General features: G+C 41.6%; 1 protein-coding gene across 2 annotated transcripts in view; it reads left to right on the top strand.

Moving 5' to 3' along the window:
* The window catches only part of POLR3B (RNA polymerase III subunit B), an 88,991-nt gene that overhangs the window by 43,902 nt on the left and 22,704 nt on the right, over positions 1-22,385 (top strand). For both annotated transcript variants that reach the window (XM_078376207.1, XM_020803636.3), the window contains 3 exons: positions 1,123-1,240; positions 2,756-2,898; positions 14,333-14,436. In XM_078376207.1, the coding sequence (XP_078232333.1) occupies positions 1,123-1,240; positions 2,756-2,898; positions 14,333-14,436 (365 nt within the window). The remainder of the gene's footprint in view (positions 1-1,122; positions 1,241-2,755; positions 2,899-14,332; positions 14,437-22,385) is intronic.

Raw genomic sequence — 22,385 nt, 5'->3', positions numbered from 1 at the left:
TTGCAGTGCTGTGTTTTCCCCCCTCCAGCTGCTATGCAGGTTTGAATGACTGTTCAGAACAATGCAGGAGAAATCACTGACAGAGCCAAGGTATAGAAGGAATTGTGAAAATTGCTTGCTTTCCAGAAAACTTCCCATAAGAAGAACTTTGCTCATAGTAATTCTGGATTATGTCAAGTGAAATAGACTGTGTATTTACGTATGTCCGCTATGTTATGTGTGTGTATACAGAATCTTAACATACTTCATGCTGCATTAAATGTGCTACATAACCATTAAACTCTTGCTTATTTAAGAGCATAGTAGAAAAGTTTTATGCACTGAAACAAAGCATGCTGCAGCACTAGTTATGAAGTACAGAAAGGGGCCTTGGTTTATGTACACTGGCAAAATTAAAAGAGGAGAGAGAGAGCAAGACAAAGGCAAAATAATGTGGCACTTTGAGCACTAACAGATTACTCCAGTGTGGACTTTTATGGGTCAAAATCTACTTCTTCAGACATAGCGTGTTAGCCTTTAAAGAGCTATAATATTTTGTATTCTCTCTCGCTCTTCTCCCCTTATTTTCCCTTCTCCCTTTCATTTTGCCAACATGCTGAAATATTATAACAAAGGTACTTCTTTGCATTATGTACATGATTGTCATAAGATGACACCTGAATCTTTCCTTGTGTCTTTTGTTGTACAGCCTGCTTCAACAGAAATTTTAAAAAAATATTTCAGTCCTACCTTTACATTAAATTTCTAAAATAGCTTTGAAAAAAACAGCGGTACAATTTAACAACATCTAAATCTCAGAAATGGCAGAAGAGATCTAAAATTATATTTAACAACACTTGAGGAACAACTAAACGTCTGGATGAATGCAGAGGTCTTAGCTGATGCCTAAAATTTAGCAGACTAGGTGTGAAGCCCTGCAGAGAACATTCCATAGTCATTCACCCATGAGAAAGTACTTACTAATAGCTTGAACAGTCCACTTGGAAGATGAGGCTTAACAAACTCTTAATCTATTCAGAGCCAGTCTTTTCATCATTTCAATTTTTTAAAAAAACTTTATACTGCTGACAAAAGTGTTGCATTAAATACCAAATGGGTTCTGTTCTTTCTGCATACTTACAGGTGAAAAGGTAGAAAACAAGCAGGTGCTTGTTAATAAATCAATGCCGACTGTGACACAGACTCCTCTGGAAGGAAGCAGCGTACCACAGCAACCACAATACAAAGATGTGCCAGTAACGTATGTTATCCTATCATATTTTCTTGGGAAAACCTTTAAGAAAGGAAGGTAGATAATCAACGATTCTTCTTGTTCCTCTCCTACTGGAGGCTGGAGTTATCAAAACTGTTTTGACCTTGGATGTGGCCACTCTAAACAGTGATACTGTATTGCCTCATAACCAGTCTCCAAGGTTCTTCTGCCAATAAATTCTTCTCCTATTTAATTTACTTTGCCTAGAATGATCAGCTGTGAAAATATGTACTCTTTGTTTCCTTTTAAATGACCAAAGTCTTTCATCTTTGTCCAGTGTTGGAGGCATTCAAGAGGAAATCAGATAACCATTTGTCAGATCTGCTTTGATTTGGATTCCTGTATTGAGCAGGAGGCTGGACTCAAGGGCCTTATAGGCCCCTTCCAACTCCATTATTCGATGATTCTATGAATTTATCTGCTCTTTGAATCCTTTGTCTTTATTAATCCACTTTAGTACTTCTTCATTATCCAAGAAATTCTTAATGCCTGTGATAAATAGCAGTAGATTATTTGTTATAGAAAAAGTAGAACTTGAAGAGAGTGAGAAAAACATGGTGACCAGATAAAAAGGTTCTCTGGACCAAGACAATTGTATATAGTCTTTGTGATTCTTCAGAGCAGGAGAGGGCAACATTCTCTGGATCAAAAATCCCCAGAGATTTGCTGCAGGCCTTCCCCTTACAAATATTTAAGGAGAGGCGTGTTTTAAGGTTGGAATGACCAGATGTTCACTACTGATTTTTTAAAACCTGGGGACAGCACCCTTTATTTTAAAGCAAGATTCTGTGCATGAGCACTTCAGGGGGTACTTAAGATGAGGATTCCCTTTATTTTGAACAGTAACAATAAATTTCCATCAGCAATAATTGGGGCAGTAATGCAGAGTTGCCTTCAGGGCTGCAAAAATGGGTAGGTCAGTGCACACAGCCTATAAGCCATGTGTTACTCAACTCTGGTGTAATTCTGAGCCAAGCTTCATGCCACATTAATTGTGCTTTGGTGAAGCAGGACCTTCTGCCAGCCTTGTAACTCTGGATTCCAGTGCTTATTTTTGTGCAAGCCAAGATTGCTACTTGAGCAGTCAGACTTTTGTTTATGCAAAAAGTATGGTAGATACTCCTTGTAAGAATGAAAAAAAACCAGACGGTTACTGAACACATCTTTGAGCACAATTCATATCTTCTAATATAAAGTGGAACATTTCTGTTTATTATAGAAAGGCTGGATTGCAGCCTTTATTTTAATGCTCTTTATTACATTCAGACTGCTTATTGATACGGTCACTTCTAAAATAATTTTCCTTAGGTTTTCCATTATTAAAGTTTAATTCTGCTCCTTAGCTGTACCTTTCAGTATAGATTTTTTTTCCTGGAAAAGATTAATTTCCCTCTTGAAACTAAAGCACACAAGCTGGTGTTCCTTAGATTCATTATCAAGACAACTTATCTTTATTTTCTTTAATTGAAATATATATATATTTGTTTCTGATTTATTCATTAGTTACAAAGGTGCAACTGATTCATACATTGAAAAAGTCATGATATCTTCAAATGCAGAGGATGCATTTTTGATCAAAATATTGCTAAGGCAAACTAGACGTCCAGAAATTGGAGACAAATTTAGCAGTCGTCATGGGCAAAAAGGTACACCTTATTATCAAGTTTTTAAATGCTTAAGTGGAATTCAACACTTTCCCAGCTTTTCTTGGGCTAATAGAAGATGCATTTTGGATGGGTGAGTGGATGGATGGATGGATATCTGCTTAATACTTTGACTGTATGCTGCTCTGAGCTCCTCATATGTAAACCTCATAATAATAATTATGTTCCATCAAGTTAGGTCTAACTAATGGTGACCCTGTTCATGTCATACAATACACAGAAGTGGTTTATTGTTGCCTTCTTTTGAGTGCACTTGGGACTGTGCAGCTTGCCCAAGGTCACACAGGCTGGCTGTTCTCCTGGGAGATAGTGGGTAATTGAATTTCCAACCTCTGTGACACATTACAGTGGTGCCCCGCATGACGACGATAATCCGTCCCATTGAAATCGCTGTTTAGTGAAATCATTGTCATGCGAAATCCGTTTCCCCATTGGAATGCATTGAAACCCGGTTTAATGCATTCCAATGGGGAAAATACCTCGTTGTCCAGCAAAGATCACCCATAGGGAAGCCATTTTGCAAGCGCCGATCAGCTGTATAAATGGTTGCCCTGCGAAGCATGGGTCCGGAAAACACAGGGTAGGCATTTTGCAAAGCTGACGATCAGCTATAAAAATCGTCGTCTTGCGAACAAACAGTTCGCAAAGCACAGACCTAATCAACGTCCGGCAAAAATCCCCCATTGGAATCACTGTTTTGCGAATTGCTATAGCGATCGCAAAAAGTCATCGTTATGCGGATTCGTCATTTAGCGGGGTCGTCGTCTTGCAAGATACCACTGTACTCTTAACGAGGTGGAATTTTAAAGCAGACCTGTTTCCATTCTCATAAAATACTTTTTAACACAATGGTATTCAAATAGTTTTCAAATGAAGAAATAATACTGAATATATTCATATCCAGTGGTTATGAGTACTCTTTGGGTCCCGGTCCAAAGTGTGAGTCTTTGGTACCAAGCCCCAAGTCCTAGTCCCGAGTAAAACAAGCTTTTCCCCCCAGCAAAAAGAGAGGGGTGGGTGGGTTCCAAGTTGCGAGTGGAGTCTAAGCGATTGAAAAAATAAAAACAAAACCAAGTTGAATCCAAGTCAAGTTGCTGGAGTGATTTAAGTCTGACTTGAAAGTGAGTCCCATGACTTGTGTCCCCACCCTTAGTACTCAAGCCTATCCTTCCAACCCCAAAATTAAGTTAGGGAAATAGGAAAGAGAAGAAATCACTGGACGAGAAAAGAGATGATAGCGGCAGTAAGAGTAGGAGTAGAAGTAATTGCCTGGGCTTTGAGATCTTTGTGACAGGCCCTTTTCTTGCTCCTGATACTCCCAAAGACACTTTTCTCAGTGGCTGCTCCCAGGCTATAAAGCACCCTTCCTAAGCTGTCTCTCTCTCTCTCTCTCTATCTTCTTTGTGAACAGGCAAATACCTTTTTATTCAGGCACACCTTTGGGAGTTGATGTCTGTAAAGGTTCTCAGTCATCTAGGTGTGGCTATCTGGAAGTTGACTCATGGCAACTGGACTTGTTTCTTGTTAGGTTGAAACGTTTCGCTACTCATCCAAGTAGCTTCTTCAGTCTGAGGAGAGTTGGTAGGAGATCCCTGATATATCCTCCACATTGGTTTCACTTCCCCCTGGTCTGAATAGGCTCCTTAGAAGGACAAAGGACTGGGGATGAGGGATAATCCCACTTCTGCTGTCCTTCTCCACCCACTGTCATGGGTTGTTAACAGTCGTTAACAGTGGTCTTTGTGGTGTGTGTGGTCCTAATCTTTCTGGAGACGGATGAAAGGGCAGCATGATAAATATCTAAGACCTCCAGCCCTGTTGAGTGAGGGATTTTCTATATGCACATATATGGCCTTCCTGACCCCTCTCTCAAACCACCTATCTTCCCGGTCCAAAATGAGTACATCCTTTTCACGAGCCTATTCAGATCATGGGGAAGTGAAACCAACATGGAGGATATATCAGGGATTCGCCTCATACTGAAGAAACGACTTGGATGAGCAGTGAAACATTTCAACCTAACAAGAAAGAAGTCAAGTTGCCATGACTCAGCTTCCAGATAACTTCAGGAGTTGAGTGCTCATTGTGGAAGAGGCTCTTAATAAGTGAGTGCTGCACTTTCCTAGTCAAGTGTTTTAAAATTGCTTTTAATATTATTATGTTTTAATAATGTAATTTGGTTAATATCAACATTTTGTGAGAGCTACTGTGAGTCTCAGTTTTGGAAGAAAGGTGAGATATAAAACAAATAAATGAATGTGTCATTTATGTGCTGCCAAACTGATTCAATTTATGGCAACCTTTTTCAGAGTTTTATAGGTATACAGTACTAGATGTTTTTAAAAACGTGGGCTTAAGACTTGTGTCATTTCAGGATCTAAAGAGATCCAGGAAAATTGAAAACATTTCATTTATCGGGGGGGGAAGACTTCAATGAAGTTGGACTATTACATCTCTTATTTAGAACCAGTTTGAATTTTTAAGAGTACTCTTTTTTAGATACGTAGAATCTTTATTAAGAAAAAATAAGTGTACATAGTGTTTAAGGTGATTTGTGTGAGAGAGTGGGGTCACTGATTCTGACATAAGCAACGCAAGCCAGCTTAAGATCCATTTGGGTCCTGCTCTGTCTTAGTATTATTCTGTTTGGTGCATATATTAATAAGGTCTAGAGATTAGGATGTTTTGGAGGCACTGTTTGAAAAATGAATAAAAATTATCAGTATTCTCCACTGCTCTGCAAAATCTTTAGTGTTTTCAGTAGAGTTATAACTGTATGCATGATTATATCAATTTATGAATATATTAATCTTTTAACCATGGAGATGGCACTTATAAGACTTCTCTAAATTGGGATTTCCAACCCTTAGTTCCTGTCCCAGAAGCACTCCTAACAATTCTGTGTTCAAATTCTTGTCTTAAAGCAGGAGGTGCCACAGCATCCTTTGACAACATATTTCACTATTTAAACTAGTCTGCAGGATTATTCCCTTCTCCGCCAACAATATTTAATCTTCCTGCAGATTGAAGGAAGTTGTCCTTAATGAATAGATTGTTGTCCTTAATGGATAGATTCAGTACAGCTTGTTCCTCTTCTCTGGTCTTCAAGATCTTTTTGAAATTTTGTTCACAACTTCTATTCTTTCCTTGCTGTTTGCAACCCCTGGGGACACATCAAAACATTTTGAAAAGTGTTTGCACTTCCTGTGAGTTAACACAGAGTTCTGTCAGCCCCACTGATTACCTGTATGAACTGAGTACATGTTAGAAAATGCCTGGAATCTTTTGCATCTGTACGGTTTCTGCAATAGGCAAGACAGATATATTCCCTGAAGATAGAAGCTTTGGAAAATGTTGTGGTCCTAAATCATTATTTCAACACATTTATTTATTTGTTTGTTTGTTTGTTTGTTTGTTTGTTTGTTTGTTTGTTTATCTCCCAAAATCAAGAATTAAGCAGACTTAAGGTGCCATACCCTGTTCAGTATAAGTGATATTTGGCAGCCTCCCATTTTTATGTTTCTATACTTTGGATTGTTTGGGAAAGAATGAGACTTTGACCATTTCCAAATAACATATTTTTCTATTCTTTTCTTTTCTTTTCTTTTCTTTTCTTTTCTTTTCTTTTCTTTTCTTTTCTTTTCTTTTCTTTTCTTTTCTTTTCTTTTCTTTTCTTTCTTTCTTGTTTTTTTTTAGTGATAAGCAGAATATCAAACCACATTTGAAAGAATTTTGATATCCTGTTTTATCAGTAGCTTGACTTAGCCCAAGTTCTAAAAATCATATAGTAGCAAAGTACGTAGCTACCATACTTACTTTCTGAAATTTTTTAGAACTGGAATGATTTCTTGATTCCACAGAGGGCTGGAAGAAAACAGAAGTTTTGACTTCTATATTCATTAGATCATTATATTTCCAGATTTCCTTTTGCTTCTGTACAAGTCCCAGTGAAGGGGAAAAGTTAGAGTCCTTTGATGTGAAAAAAGCAATATATCACTTCTCTGAAAGAACGTTTCGCAGTCTCTCATGTGAAAAAGGATTAACACCTCCAACAAAGGTCTTGCTGATCACAGAACTAAGCAGCAGTGCTGAGCAGTATTCCTGAAGTGGAAGATCTGTGTTTAAGCAAGAAGGATTCAGATGGCAAACAGAGGCTATTTTAATATCTAGAGATCCCAGATAAAGGTTTAAAACTTTCTTGAAGTATCTCCACTAAAAATACCTCTAAAACAAGGAGACTATTTTAAATTCATAGATACTGCCTTTAGACGCCAAAATTCTATGGTCTTTGGTGTTGGGTTCATGTGTGCGCACTGCATAAAGAGTATGGATTATTTCCCTTACCCTTTCTAATTAGTGTACACTATTGAAACCATAGTTTCTTCAGACTCACTTAGTGTGGTATGTATTTTTTACAAATATATGGTAGTTGTTACTAATCATGTAGAACACATCTGAAAACCCTGTGAAGTATCACTTTTTAAACTTTACTGTATTTTATTTCGGTTCTGTTTGTTCAACTAGTATAGGGTGCCAGAGCAGCTTACATAAAAAGCCAATTGAAACTGCAGTTCTATGGTTGCCAAGAGTAAATCTTATTGATGAGTTTTTACCGGCTTTCAGACCAAAAAGTAGAATTGGGTCACAGTTAAAATACCATTAAACAGCAGTTGTGCTGATCAGACAACAGACACACACACAGTGGAAGAAGTTTAAATGATTCATTATGCTTGAAACCCTACAAGCTAGTAGAAAGAACAGTTTTTACCCCTTCGTACTCATTAACAGACAAGTATCCTTCAAAAGGCAAGTTTCTTCTGAAACTCATGAAAGAGGTGCCACTGTAGAGGAGACCCTGTACCTAGTGGCCATCCACCACATTTCTGAATACAAACAAAATTAATTATCATATCAATTATTGTCATATCTTCTACATGCCGGTAGTTTGGATTACTCTGTCTCACTACTTGGGTTGAAAGTTTTAAGCTTGTATCTAATATTTGTACTGGAAGGTGGGGGAGAGAAGCATTAGAGTGTTGTTATTGTTCAGTTTCACTGTTTATTGGATAACTAACCAACAGAAAAACAGGTCCTGTATTTTTGCAACAAGTGAGGAATTTTAGAGAAAATTTGTACATTCCTTTTGAATATATCCTACACAAACTCACACCTGAGTCAGATTATTTGTTATTGTGGGGTTTTGAGGGTTTTAAATTTTAATCTTGTAAACCAGCGGTCTCCAACCTTTTTGGGACTGCGGATTGGCTGAGCCTCTGAGGAAGGCGGGTCACCCCCCGTGCGCGTGCGCTCTCGGGCACATTGGTGAAGCAGTGGGGGAGCGTTTCCCCACCCCTTCACGGAGGAGCACCCACACGGGCGCCCATCCCTTCACATGGGTACATGTGTGAAGGGGTGGGGGAGCACTCACACTGGCACTGGTGTGTGTGCGCGCAAAGCAGCTGTGGGGAAGGGAGTGGGAGGGAGGTGGGAGGTCTGTCTCCGCAGCCCGGTCCAGCTCAGGCCATGGACCGGCACTGGGCCACGGACCGGGGGTTGATTACCTCTGTTGTAAACTATCCAGAGCAGTGCTTGAATAGCTTATTAGTTAGTTTATTAACCAAATGATAATGAATATTATTAATGGCATCGTATTTTGAATTAAAATGAAAGACAAAAATTAATTCTCCTGTTTTAATTTATGTCTTACCAGTTTGATCAAACCAAATCAAAATATTAGATAACATTCCCAGATTTCTAACTTCTTAAAATAAATGTCAGCTTAACTTGCTGTTTTAATAGTCAAGTAAGCATTTTAACTCAAATAGCAAACAGGTAACCTTCTGACCCTTTCAGTAAGTCTTCTCCTCATCTCCTCGATACTCATTTCTCCTAAACTACAATAGTAAAAAATTTAAAAAATAAAAAATCTCCAAAATTCTGTTTCCAAATAATAATATCCTAAAAATACATTTCCCAGAAGCTCTTGAATCATTCAGCTATGTCTATTTTGTCATGTTCCTAGAGTTATTGTTTTACCATCCTTGCTTCCAGAAGCATTGTAAGGGTTTCAGTTAATCAGCTCTTTGTGTGCTTCAGACTATGCAAATTTATCACATCAGACCATTCAGCAGCTCATGGGAAACTGGTATACAAGCTTTGTCTTCTAGCGCCTCCTCTAATTTAGAATGGTTTTAATAAAGAAGCTAATCAACTTTGCTTATGTGTTATTTATCTGTTAAAAGCTTAAATCAGTTCATATTTATGTAAAATGGAATACAGGAGTCGATATGATAGATTCGCAAACAATTCAGACACAGAGCAACACTAAAATTACTTGGTTTCTACTTTTATAGTTGTGTATGTGTGGGAGAAAAGTACCACCAATTGGACAGCCAAGTGTCATTTGCTGTACTTTTTATAGTTATTTGTTATTTAGCTCTAGTAATAAACTAGATCCCCCTATGCTGTTCTGCTCTTCTGAATTAACAATAGTGAAGTGGGGGAAATAGATTGTCCAGTTTTGCTTAATGTCATTGTGGCATTTATCTGTCGTTGAGAATAATTATTGATAATTGATAGATGAATCTTTTAAATATACAGTTTAAAACACTCACATATTTTGAAATCTCAGTAGTAGCACTAACATTTACTCTGTACATGATACAACTGTGGTGGAAGATACACAGTAGTAAGCAAAGATCCTAACTGGTAATGCCTGAATAAGTAGGGTTTTAATCTTGTGCTAAATATGTAGAACAAGACTTTTGGTCATATTGGCAGGTTCCATTGTTAATCTTTCCAGCAGAAACGTGTGGAGTATTGCAGCTGTTGCTTCTGATCCTTTACCGATGGCCTGGCTTGCATACTACAAAGCTTAACCAGATTTTAAACATAGTAGGATTATTTGTCTTTTCTCTGTTGTAAGAGCTTTGCCATTATGAAAGATATCTTACAGATATAAATTTGTTCCTACTTAAGACAGGTTTGGTGGCAAAGTACTGTGGACTTTAACAGCATTCTAGCAATAAATGACAAGTCCTTGGACTGTGCATGCCACTTTATACTGCAAACCTAAAAGCTTCAGTGTATCTCTTAATATCTCTAGACTTGAAAACAGAAACCTAACAGACATATGGTTATATTCAAACTAGATTCAAAACCAGCATCTCCTTATGATGCCCTATAACTGTTATCCTAGCCACATATGCACTTCCTCAAATTGCGAGGTGTAAATTTGGGAGTTTGAGAACTACACAATTGGGCTTCACCAAATTAATTTAAATGATAATTTAAATGTATGAAAGCCTCCCAGAGAAAGCAGCAACTGGTTGTCGAGTAACATTTAAAGGGCCCTGTTATCACCCTAAAGGCTAATCTGATTATTTAAACACAAAAAACCCTGCAGTCTTTGTGACCAACAAATGTAGGAAACTGTTCATAATCATTTTATTATATTTGTCAAAATATTCTACATTAAAATGTTATTTGGGATGTTGCTGTTTTTAGTAGAATTTTTTTCCTGTGTTTTTCACCAGTTTCTCCATTAAAATGTTCTGCAATAGGACAAAACTGGCAGTAATTGGTGATACCTGACATCTTTATTTTAAAGGAGTTCAACATGAACTGTAATTGCTCTTTATAAAAAAATGTTTCTTGTAGAACAGAACAAGTATATTCATTGGAAACCAGGAGCCTGACTAGATTATCATTTAATATTATGCAGATACAATACCAAATGCATTGGTGCCTATCTGTAGTCTATAATGAGCATAGTGTTAATCAAAATTTGAAAAATGTCATCTCTTGGGTTACAGCTTCAGAAAATCTTTGTAAGATAGTAAGATTTTGTCTAGAAGAGTAACTTTTTAGAGTAAAGTCAAGAAAACCTTGCTTGGGTGTGTTTTAATATCTTGAAGGAGTAGATAACAACAAAGCCAGCATCTAAGGCAGTGGTCCCCAACCTTGGGCCTCCAGATGTTCTTGGACTACATCTCCCAGAAACCTTCACCACCACCTCTGCTGGCCAGGATTTCTGGGAGTTGAAGTCCAAGAACATCTGGAGGCCCAAGGTTGGGGACCATTGATCTAAGGCATTATTAATATTTCTTAACTAATAAATCATTATAATGCCATTGTTTTGGTGCTAAATATGAGAGTTTGTCATAAGGGTTCCCGCCACCCTTGTTTTCATTTTGCTGTAAATGATTCAGTTCAGTATTTGGGGGAAAGTAACTTCTCCAAGACCTAGCTAGATGAGAGACGGTCCTCTCTGAAAGATCTCAATGTCTATGCAAGAGAGAGCAGTTTATCTAAAGAATGTCTTCTACACTATAAATTTAAATTTTGTTAGGAAATGGTAAAATATATTATTTAATTCTACTTTTTGGTGATCCTTCCCATGTAAGTTCTTTAATTTAGGGAAATTGGATTGTCTTGTACTCCTTGAAAAATTGTAATTTTTGTATTTCAATTTTAACTTAATTTAATGAAATTATTAATGTTGGACAGTGCTTTTTTTGTACATATCTATTCCAAAGTATGTCTTTATAAATTTTACCGGGTTTATTGGTGTCATAAAGTAGATGTATTTCTACTATCTAGAGCTTTGAATAACTAAATGGAATGTACATTTAAATAGGATTGACAACCTGTTCCGGGACATGTACTTAAAAATAAGCACTTTGCATTTGAATAGAACTTAATCCGATAGGGTGGTTGCCCCTTTAGTGCTGTGTGTATTCTAATACCTATATGTCAACTTGTGGAGTAAGTCTTAAAATGTAGCTCTGGAAAGACTTATGTCCAATGTGCCACCACTTTCTGCTTTCTAGAATTTAAGGAAGACAGCGTGTTTTTAAATATCATTAACATTAAATACATGACAATGTATACACTGGATTTTTGAAAGAAACATCATAAGCCAGTTATTAGAAGGTATATATCTATGCTTAAAATAATATAATTAGTTCTAAGTATGCTGGGTGAAAAAGACTTTTAGTTGTACAGTTGTATACCTTCAGTTCTATAGAGATCATTGCTGTTTATCCCCCCGCCACCTATTAAGGCTTTTAAAGATTTTTGTTGGAATTCTTAACTTACATTTAAAAATCGGAACTTCTAAATTGCCTGTTGAGGGTAATGTAGTCCTCCCCTTCCGAATCAGTCTAAATATTTTGTTTTAACGTCTAATCTCATTATCCTCTCTTTGTGTTTAACTTATATTAAAATCTGTCAGCTATGACTGGTCTCATAAGCACAGTCAGCGGAGCAGAATAAGTTAATTATTTACTTGTGTCACTAGTGCTCTTCATCTAATGAAATGCACAGCTGTGTTAGATCTGCAGTTGGACGTCTCGATTCCATTGTTATACAAGTCAGCAAAGGCTAGAAGCTGCTATGATGGAGAGGCCTCGGTTCTTTCTGCTGTTCTGCCTTTCTGTGTCGATTTCATGGATCTTTTATCATTCACTTTCACACAAAACAAACAACACAGTGGCTGTCTGCTATGGGAACCGTCTTGGCATATAAAAGGGCTTCAGCCCCTAAAGTAATTTTTAGTTAGCACAGATTTAATTTTAGGTTTACAGGTGCCCTTTCGTCCCAGTACAACCACACACTTTCCTAATAAGAAGAAACATATACTCTACGTTTGACTAGACCCACGATTTGTGTATGTGTGTGCACATGGGGTGATATGATAGGATGTAAGAGGTTATATACAGTATTAGTCTGTGTGTAAATATTATATAATAAGCCTACTTCTCTTTTTTCATATGGGAGAAAATGACTAAAATGATTTTTTTGTAGCTCTAACACTTTTGTCAGAGAACTAGGTTTGTGGAGGAGTGCTGAATCACTATTAAATCACTACTTAAAAGCAAAAATATGCAGAAACTCCTAATCTACTCTTTGTTCACTGTAATTCCCCCTTCCTGTCCCATTCTAGGCTAGCATAGAACAGCCTAGCCTACCTGTTCTCAGGCACTCCATGTGATACATTTTAATACACAAATGCTGAAGTGTTCTGAGGACTGAAGTCTTTTAAAGCATTTGATTGGAGCATTTGCCAACTCACTTTTCTTCTTATTGATCTAAATAATTTAGTGGCATGGGCAAAGTTGGCCACTTTTCACAGGAGAGAAAAAGTGCAAATTTTGTCAGAGTTGCATATCTACCCTTTGTCATAAGTATAAGTCATTTTCAGAGCAAGACCATACTTTGACCAATGTCATCAAACATTGCTGGAGTTCTAGGTTATCAAGAAGTTGATGGTTTTCCTTATATTTCCTCAAAATTCTTGGCATTTGTCTTATTATGGGCTGAATCTTCCAAAATTGAATACAGTTTAGAGTAGATGCCTCCAGAAAGTTCCTTTACAGTAGCTTTCCCTCACTCTGGTATCTTCTAGATGTCATGGCTGCAACCCCCAGAATACCCAGTCTGATGGTTGCTCTGCCTAATGACCTGACTCTTAGAATGTCTAGAGTATCCAGAATGGGAGCCTGCCTTTGGTTTTTTTGTTTTTTTGTTTCTGTCACTGCAAAATGGCAACTTTTAAAAATCTTAGTACTTTAATTTTATCTACCCTGTTTCTCTGAAAATAATCCCTAGTATGATTTTTCAGGATGCTCGTAATATAAACCCTACCCAAAAATAAGCCCTAGTTAAGTGAAACCCTGCTGTCCACCATTGTGCAGCATCCAGAAGATGAAATGACTGTATTTGAATAACTATAGATCGTTGTACAGGGACGTGGTGGCACTGCGGGCTAAACCGCAGAAGCCTGTGCTGCAGGGTCAGAAGACCAAGCAGTCGTAAGATCGAATCCACGTGATGGTGTGACCGCCCATCACTTGTCCCCGCTCCCGCCAACCTAGCGGTTCGAAAGCATGCAAATGCAAGTAGATCAATAGGGACCACCTCGGTGGGAAGGTAACAGCATTCCGTGTCTAAGTCACACTGGCCATGTGACCACAGAAGATTGTCTTCAGACAAAACGCTGGCTCTATGGCTTGGAAATGGGGATGAGCACCACCCCCTAGAGTCGAACACAACTGGACAAAAATTGTCAAGGGGAACCTTTACCTTTTTAGATCGTTGTACATGAAAAAAAGATAATTAAACATCCCCTGAAAATTAGCCCTAATGTGCGTTTTTGGAGCAAAAATTAATATAAGACCCTATCTTATTTTGGGGGAAACACGGTAACTAGCATTGATGGTGGCATTATTAGATACCAATACAGTAAAACAGTTGTAATTTTGAGGAAACTATTTTAGTACAATAAGCTAACATAGAATTTAACTCTTGTCCAGAATATCTCACTAGAAAGTGAGTTGGCCAACATAAGGATTGCAGTGTTTGATATTGATTCTGTAATATTAATTGCTTGTTCAAAATACATTTTGTTTTCTAGGAGTTTGTGGATTGATTGTGCCACAAGAGGATATGCCATTTTGTGACACAGGAATCTGTCCTGATATTATTATGAATCCCCATGGCTTTCCATCACGTATGACGGTTTGTAATACCATACATTTATAATAAAGCTTCACAATGCATTTTCAAATAAGAATTAAATACCTGTTTATGGAACAATGCTTTTTTATGCATAATGTTTTTTATATTTTGCCTTTTTCTGTATAGGTAGAATGAGAAGGTAGGTATTAAATACTGTCTTTTAATGATGTGGGCTCACAAAGAGAGTATGGCTTAATAAGAAGCTGACGGCATATATCAAGTTCCAGGTCTATAGAGCCTGTGTCCTGAGCACACTCCTGTACTGCAGTGAGTCCTGGACCCTTTATGCATGGCAGGAGAGGAAGCCGAACACATTACATATGCATTGTCTTTGACGCATTTTTGGTATCACCTGGAAAGACAAAGTTCCAAATAGAGTAGTCCTAAAATGAGCTTCACGGATTGCTGGCTTGTTGTGGTGAAGGGGCTTGAGTAATTCAGAGAAGCTATGGGCTATGCCGTGCAGGGACACCCAAGACAGGACAAGTCATAGTGGTGAGTTTTGACTAAACGCGATCTACCTGGACTGGCAAGCCACTCGAGTGTGTTTGCCAAGAAAACCCCATTAACAGAAACAAAAGGCTAAAAGATATGATGCTGGAAGATGAGCCCCTCAGGTCGGAAGACATCCAACATGCTACTGAGGAAGAGCAGAGGACAAGTAGAAATAGCTCCAGAACTAATGAAGTGGTTGGGACAAAGCCAAAAGGACGCTCAGCTGTGGATGCGCCTGGAAGTGAAAGGAAAGTCCAATGCTGCAAAGAAAAATACTGCATAGGAACCTGGAATGTAAGATCTATGAACCTTGGTAAGCTGGATGTGGTCAAACAGGAGATGGCAAGAATAAGCATTGACATCCTGGGCGTCAGTGAATTAAAATGGATGGGAATGGGCGAATTCAATTCAGACGATTATCATATCTACTATTGTGGGCAAGAATCCCATAGAAGAAATGGAGTAGCCCTAATAGTCAACAAAAAAGTGGAAAAAGCTGTACTGGGATACAATCTCAAAAATGATAGAATGATTTCAATACGAATCCAAGGCAGACCTTTCAACATCACAATAATCCAAGTTTATGCACCAACCACCACTGCTGAGGAGACTGAAATTGAACAATTTATGAAGATTTACAACACCTTCTAGAACTGACACCAATGTTCTTCTCATTCTAGGGGACTGGAATACTAAAGTAGGGAGCCAAGAGATTAAAAGGAACAACAGGGAAGTTTGGCCTTGGAGTTCAAAACGAAGCAGGGAAAAGGCTAATAGAGTTTTGTGAAGATAACAATCTGGTCATCACGAACACTCTTTTCCAACAATACAACAGGTGACTCTACACATGGACATCACCAGATGGCAATACCGAAATCAGATTGATTATGTTTTCTGGAGCCAAAGACGGAGAAGCTCTATACAGTCAGCAAAAACAAGACCTGGAGCTGATTGTGGCTCTGATCATCAGCTTCTTATAGCAAAATTCAAGCTTAAACTGAAGAAAGTAGGAAAAACCACTGGGCTAGTCAGGTATAATCTAAACCAAATCCTTTATGAGTACACAGTGGAAGTGCAGAACAGAATTAAGGAACTAGATTTGGTGGACAGGGTGCCTGAAGAACTATGGATGGAGGCTCATAACATTGTACAGGAGGCAGCAACAAAAACCATCCCAAAGAAAAGGAAATGAAAGAAAGCAAAATGGCTATCCAATGAGGCCTTACAAATAGCTGAGAAGAGAAGGGAAACAAAATGCAAGGGAGATAGGGAAAGTTGCAGAAAATTGAATGCAGACATCCAAAGAATAGCAAGGAGAGACAAGAGGGCCTCCTTAAATGAACAGTACAAAGAAACAGAGGAAAATAATGGAAAGGAAAAAACCAGAGATCTGTTTTTTAAAAAATTGGAGATATTAAAGAAACATTTTGTGCAAAGATGGACATGATAAAGGACAAAAATGGTAGGGACCTAACAGAAGCAGAAGACATCAAGAAGAGGTAGCAAGAATACACAGAGGAATTATACCAGAAAGATCTGGAAGTCCCAGACAACACGGATGGTGTGGTTCCTGACCTTGACCCAGACATCCTGGAAAGTGAAGTCAAATGGGCCTTAGAAAGCACAGTTAACAACAAGGCCAGTGGAGGTGATAGCATTCCAGTTGAACTATTTAAAATCTTAAAAGATGATGCTGTTAAGGTGTTACACTGAATATGCCAGCCAGTTTGGAAAACTCAACAGTGGCCAGAGTATTGGAAAAGATCAGTCTGCATCCCAATCCCAAAGAAGGGCAGTGCCAAAGAATGCTCCAACTAACGTTCCTTTGCATTCATTTCATACACTAGCAAGATTATGTTCAAAATCCTACAAGGTAGGCTTCAGCAGTATGTGGACCGAGAACTTCCAGAAGTACAAGCTGGATTTCAAAGAGGCAGAGGAACTAGAGACCAAATTGCTAACGTGTGCTGGATTATGGAGAAAGCCAGAGAATTCCAGAAAAACATCTACTTCTTCAACGTGGTTCTCCATGAATCCACACTAGTGGGTTTAGACAGCGCCTGCGCTGGCCTCTCGGAATTTTCTAGAGCTGTAAGAGAAAAGTAACAATGTTTTAGGCTACCCCTTACCGTGCATGTCTAGCCCGCCAACGGCTCAGTTCCTTTTTTCCGCCAGTGAGTTGGGACCTCTTGTTAGAGCTTTGCTTCTTGGTTCGTTTTTGGCGAACTATTTTCTTCTATTTTTCTGGCTACCCTGACTTCGGACCGTTTTTTGACTACGCTTCTGCCTCTGGTGATTTTTCTTCGGTGCACCGTGCCTCTATACGACCTTGATTACCTCAAGAAGCCTCCCGCTGAGGCCTAATAGGCCTTAACGGGCTCCCTGCTGAGGCGCCACGCGCCTACAGGAATCTTTCAATTACCCCTCATTGGACTTCCTTTCTGGTTCCTATCGACGCGGCTCTTCTCTCAGTTTATCGGACCCTCCGCTACAGTTTGTTTTCCGCTTTCCTCTTGGTCTATGCCTCCTAAAGAAAAGCCATCTCCCAGGAGAGGACCCTTTCGCCTCTGCACCGCGTGCTCCAGAAAACTTCCCTTTCAGGACGGACATTCCCTCTGTTTGTACTGCCTGGGGGAATCGCACGCGGTGTCCCATTGCAGGCATTGCAAGCAGTTCACGAAGGTTACTCTCAAGGCTCGCCAACAACGCCTGAAGTATTTCCTGTGGAAACAGACTTTGTCCGCGTCCCAGCCTTCTCAAATGGAGGCTGTACCCTCTACCTCCTCCGTGCGCTCCGAAATCAAAGTTGTCTCGGCGCCGGAGTCCTCTAAGGGAAAGGGACCTAAGCCATCTTCAAAGGACAAGTCCAAGAAAAGGAAGACCCCGTCTACACTTACCTCAGCTTCGGTCTCCCTCTTTACATCGGCCGAGTCCTCGATTCCACCGGTGTCGGAGACTCTGAAAAAGAAAAAGCAGTCAACAAAGTCATCATCGAGGGCTAAGGAACTTACCCTCGTTGTCCCATCTGTTTCGACATCATTGCCCTCTCCTTTACTCGAGGATTCGTCTCGAGACCGGGAATCGGTGTCGGATTTGGCTCCCTCTTTGCCTCCTCATCAAGAGCCACCATCCATTGTCGGGAAGTCACCGACGTCGAGCCACTTGGAGAAGATAGTGGCGGATCTGCCGGGTGTCCCTCGCAGCCCCATTCTAACCGGGCTAGGGACGGGCTCGCGATCTTCGACGCCGGGATCCCCAGGCTCCAAGTCTCCATCTACACCAGTGAGACCTGTTAAGCCTGTTCCGGCCCCCTCTCCTCGGCTTCCAGCATCCGAGTTAGAGGAGGAGCCTGTGCCTAAGAAGCCCCGGCGCCACCGCAAACGTAAACGCGGTTCTGGTGCCGATAGGCATAAGAGGCATCGTCGTCGAGACTACTCTTCCTCCGACTCCGAGGACAGCAGGGATAGGAAACGGTCCCGGCGTCGGCGTCGTCGGCGGGACGATTCTACTGAGTCCTCGTCCTCGACTTCTCGCGACCGGCGTCGACGTCGGAAGAGGTCCCGATACACCTCTTCCTCTTCGTCGTCTGCCTCACCCCCTAGAAAGGGTCGACATGGCAAGCGTCCGATCGCGGACAAACCTGCTCCCTCGGCACCGGTTAAGCCGACTGACCCTCCAGGTCGACCGACGCCGACTTCTCCGCCGGTGCGCCCGGTGCCTGAACCTGTACCCCAGGCACCTCGACCTCGTAAAACCTCTAAGACTAAGGATACGGACTCTCGCCCTAGTATTCTCCAGTCTTCTGATGAGGAAAGCCAGGACCCTCACTCCTCTTCTGAACAAGAGGATGGCAACACTTCTGAGGCTTCTCTGGAATTACCACCTCCAGGAGAACCCCTAGGCTCGGACGCAGCTGACATCCATCCTTCCTCCCCGTCTGAGGACTTTTCCTCTTATCCTCAGATGGTTTCTAGGATGGCTGCAGCGCTTAAACTGGACGTAGAAAAATCCCCTTCGCGTGCAGACGATCTGATTTTTGGGGATATCCACCTTGCAAGGTCTCGCCCTGTCAGTCTCTCCTACGTGCCTGAACTTATGGACCTTCTCAAGGAATATTGGCAGCACCCTGCTGACCCTCCCAATATGTCCAGGCGTACTGAGAACATGTACCGTGTACATGGAGATGATACCTCGTTCTTGTTAAAGCACCCAGCTCCCAATTCCTTGGTGGTGGAATCTAGTGTTTCAAGGTTACCAGCCAAAGGTCATCCAACTCCGACCACTAAGGAGGGCAAGGACTTGGAAGTTTTGGGCAGGCGGCTATATTCTATGACTACTTTTGCACTCAGAGCTCTCAATTACTTAGTAGCTATGGGTGCATACCAGAAACAACTATGGGAAAGAGTCTTGCCAGCCTTACAAGTAGCCCCGGAAGACATCAGGCAGACTTGTCTGAATGCCCATGCGGAGGCCTTGACCGTTTCCAAGCACCAACGCTTAGCCTCCCGCCACGTCGCTGATGCCAATGCGAGAAATTTGGCATCCATCGTTACTTTAAGAAGGCACGCCTGGCTTCGTTCTGCCAATATTATGGAGGACATCAAGGCTAGGATTAAAAATCTGCCTTTTGATGCTACGGGACTATTTAATGGCTCCACAGATGAGAACCTCGAGAACTTGCACAAGAGCAAAAAGACGGCAAAATCTTATGCAGTGCAGCAGCATCCTAGGCCCTCCAAATCGCAATGGAGACCTAGGCCCCAGCAACAGACCTATCAGCAGCAGACCTATCAACAACCTGGTCCTTCCACTTACCATTCATTCCGATCTCAGACAGCCCCTCGATCCTCGCAGGCTTCTTCATCAGCCTCCAGCTTCAAGCCTCAGGCGTACAAGCGGCAGTCCTTCAAACCTGGGGGGAAAAGGTCAAAACAATATCTTTGACTCTCATCATCCCGTCCGGTCCATCAGGTCACACACAAGACTTTCTCCTTACCTTCACAACTGGAACAAGATTACCCAAGACACCTGGGTCTTGAACATTATAAGCTCCGGCTACCGCCTGGAGTTTATAGAGTTACCTCCTCTAGGCTGGATCAAGCCTACCTCGTTCGATCCCATCCTAGAGGACGAGATTCTCACCCTTCTGGAGAAACAGGCCATCCAGGTAGTATCTCAGCGAGACATCCTGAACGGGTTTTACTCCCGGTACTTCACTGTTCCGAAGAAGGACGGCGGTCTGCGTCCCATACTAGATCTGAGGGACCTCAATTCTTACCTCAGGCCTCGTCGCTTCAGGATGGTCACTCTAGAGGGGATCCTTCACCTGTTGAAGAAAGGAGACTGGTTTGTGGTGGTGGACCTCAAGGATGCCTACTTTCACGTGACGATCCACCGGAAATTCAGAAAGTATCTCCGTCTCATGTTCAAGGATACGGTATACCAGTTCGTGGCTCTTCCTTTCGGTCTAGCCTCGGCACCGAGGACCTTTACCAAATGTATGGCCCCGGTAGCGGCTTACCTGCGCTTACAGGGCATCCAAATTTACCCGTACATCGACGATTGGCTCATCGTCTCCAGATCCAAACCAAAGGCATATCGGGACACTCAATTCGTCCTCAACACTCTTCAAGCCCTGGGACTATCCATCAATTTCGACAAGTCTCATCTAGAGCCTTCCCAAACGATGGACTACATAGGGGCGCATCTCGATGCAGTGCAAGGCCGCATGTTTCTTCCTCTAGAACGCGTCCACAAGATCAGACAAGCGGTTCGCAAGTTCAAACCGCGTCGCAGGGTGTCGGCCAGGCTAGCTCAACATCTGCTGGGCCTCATGGCTTCGACGACAGCCACTGTGTCCCACGCGCGGTTGAAGATGCGCTCCCTGCAAATTTGGCTCCTCACGCTGTTCAACCCAGAAACAGACAGCCAAGGAAAGCACCTCAGGGTCACACCAGAGCTGGCAAGCCAACTACAGTGGTGGACATTCCTCCCCCATCTCTTGGTCGGCAGGCCGTTCGCACCCATTCTACTTACCAGACAGGTCACCACAGATGCAAGTCCGACGGGCTGGGGAGCCCATTGCGAGGGTCATCAGATCAATGCCCTCTGGACCCCAGAAGAATTGACGCTGCACATCAACCATTTGGAGATGTTGGCGGTCATAAAAGCTCTCAGGGCCTTTCTTCCCCTGGTGAGGGGCAGGGCCATACAACTAGTCACGGACAACACCACCACGATGTTCTACGTGAACAAGCAGGGAGGCACAAGATCAAAGTCTCTTCTGTTCCTCACTATCCAGCTGTGGGAGTGGTGCTACCAGCAACACATCTTTCCGGTAGCCATCCACATTGCTACAGCAGACAATCAGCTGGCGGACGACTTGAGTCGCCGCTCTGCTCAGACCCACGAGTGGGAATTGGATCAGCAGGTATTCCTCCAACTTTGTCGGATGTGGGGTCGACCTCAAGTAGATGTGTTTGCTACTCCCAGCAACAAGAAGTGTCTGCATTACGCTTCTCGGGCCGGGAGAGGAAAGGACTCCCTCGGGGATGCTTTCATGGTACCTTGGGACGTGGGACTGGTCTACCTGTTCCCCCCGCTACCTCTTCTGCAGAGAACTATCATCAGAGTCTTGCGAATGAGAGCGGAGGCGATCCTGATCGCCCCTTGGTGGCCACGTCGACCGTGGTTCTCCGCACTATTTCAGGGGGCAGTGGACTACATGACATTACCATTGCATCCACATCTTCTCACTCTGGACAACGGGAAGATTCTACATCCCGACCTGGAAACCCTCCATTTGACAGCGTGGAGGATTTCCCATCACTAATTGAAGTCATTGATAAGGCTCGTAAACCAGCAACAAAGTTGCTTTATCAATATAAATGGAGGAATTTCCTGAAGTTTGCCAAGGAACGTAACTTACAATCATCCCCAGTATCCTTGTCTACCCTCCTGCTTTACCTCAGACATCTTTTTGACTTTGGACTGTCCAAATCTACCCTGAAGGTTTACACAGCGGCTATTGTGGCCTTTCAACCTCAGGGTTCTGAGTCATCTCGCTGGTTTTCACACCCAACGCTTAAGGCCTTCCTCAAGGGTTTAAGCAACATGAGGCCACCGTTGAAGAAACCAGTGCCACAATGGTCTTTGCAGACTGTTTTACATAGCCTCACCAGACCTCCATTTGAGCCTATGGCCTCTTGTGACCTTAAGTTCCTGTCTTTCAAGACTTTGTTCCTAGTAGCCATTACTTCGGCTAGGAGGGCTAGTGAACTTGCAGCCTTGCGTGCGGATTCTCCCTATCTTCAGTTTTACAAGGATAAAGTTGTTTTGCATCCTGATGTTTCCTTTCTCCCTAAGGTGGTTTCTGAGTTCCACGTTAACCAACCTTTGGTTTTACCAACGTTGTTTCCTGAAGCAGTGACAGATGTTGAGCGCGTGCTTCATTC

The sequence above is a fragment of the Pogona vitticeps genome, chromosome 5 (genome assembly GCF_051106095.1).
Source record: "Pogona vitticeps strain Pit_001003342236 chromosome 5, PviZW2.1, whole genome shotgun sequence".
In the NCBI taxonomy this organism is placed as follows: domain Eukaryota; kingdom Metazoa; phylum Chordata; class Lepidosauria; order Squamata; family Agamidae; genus Pogona; species Pogona vitticeps.
This window is presented reverse-complemented; position numbering and strand designations above follow the sequence as displayed.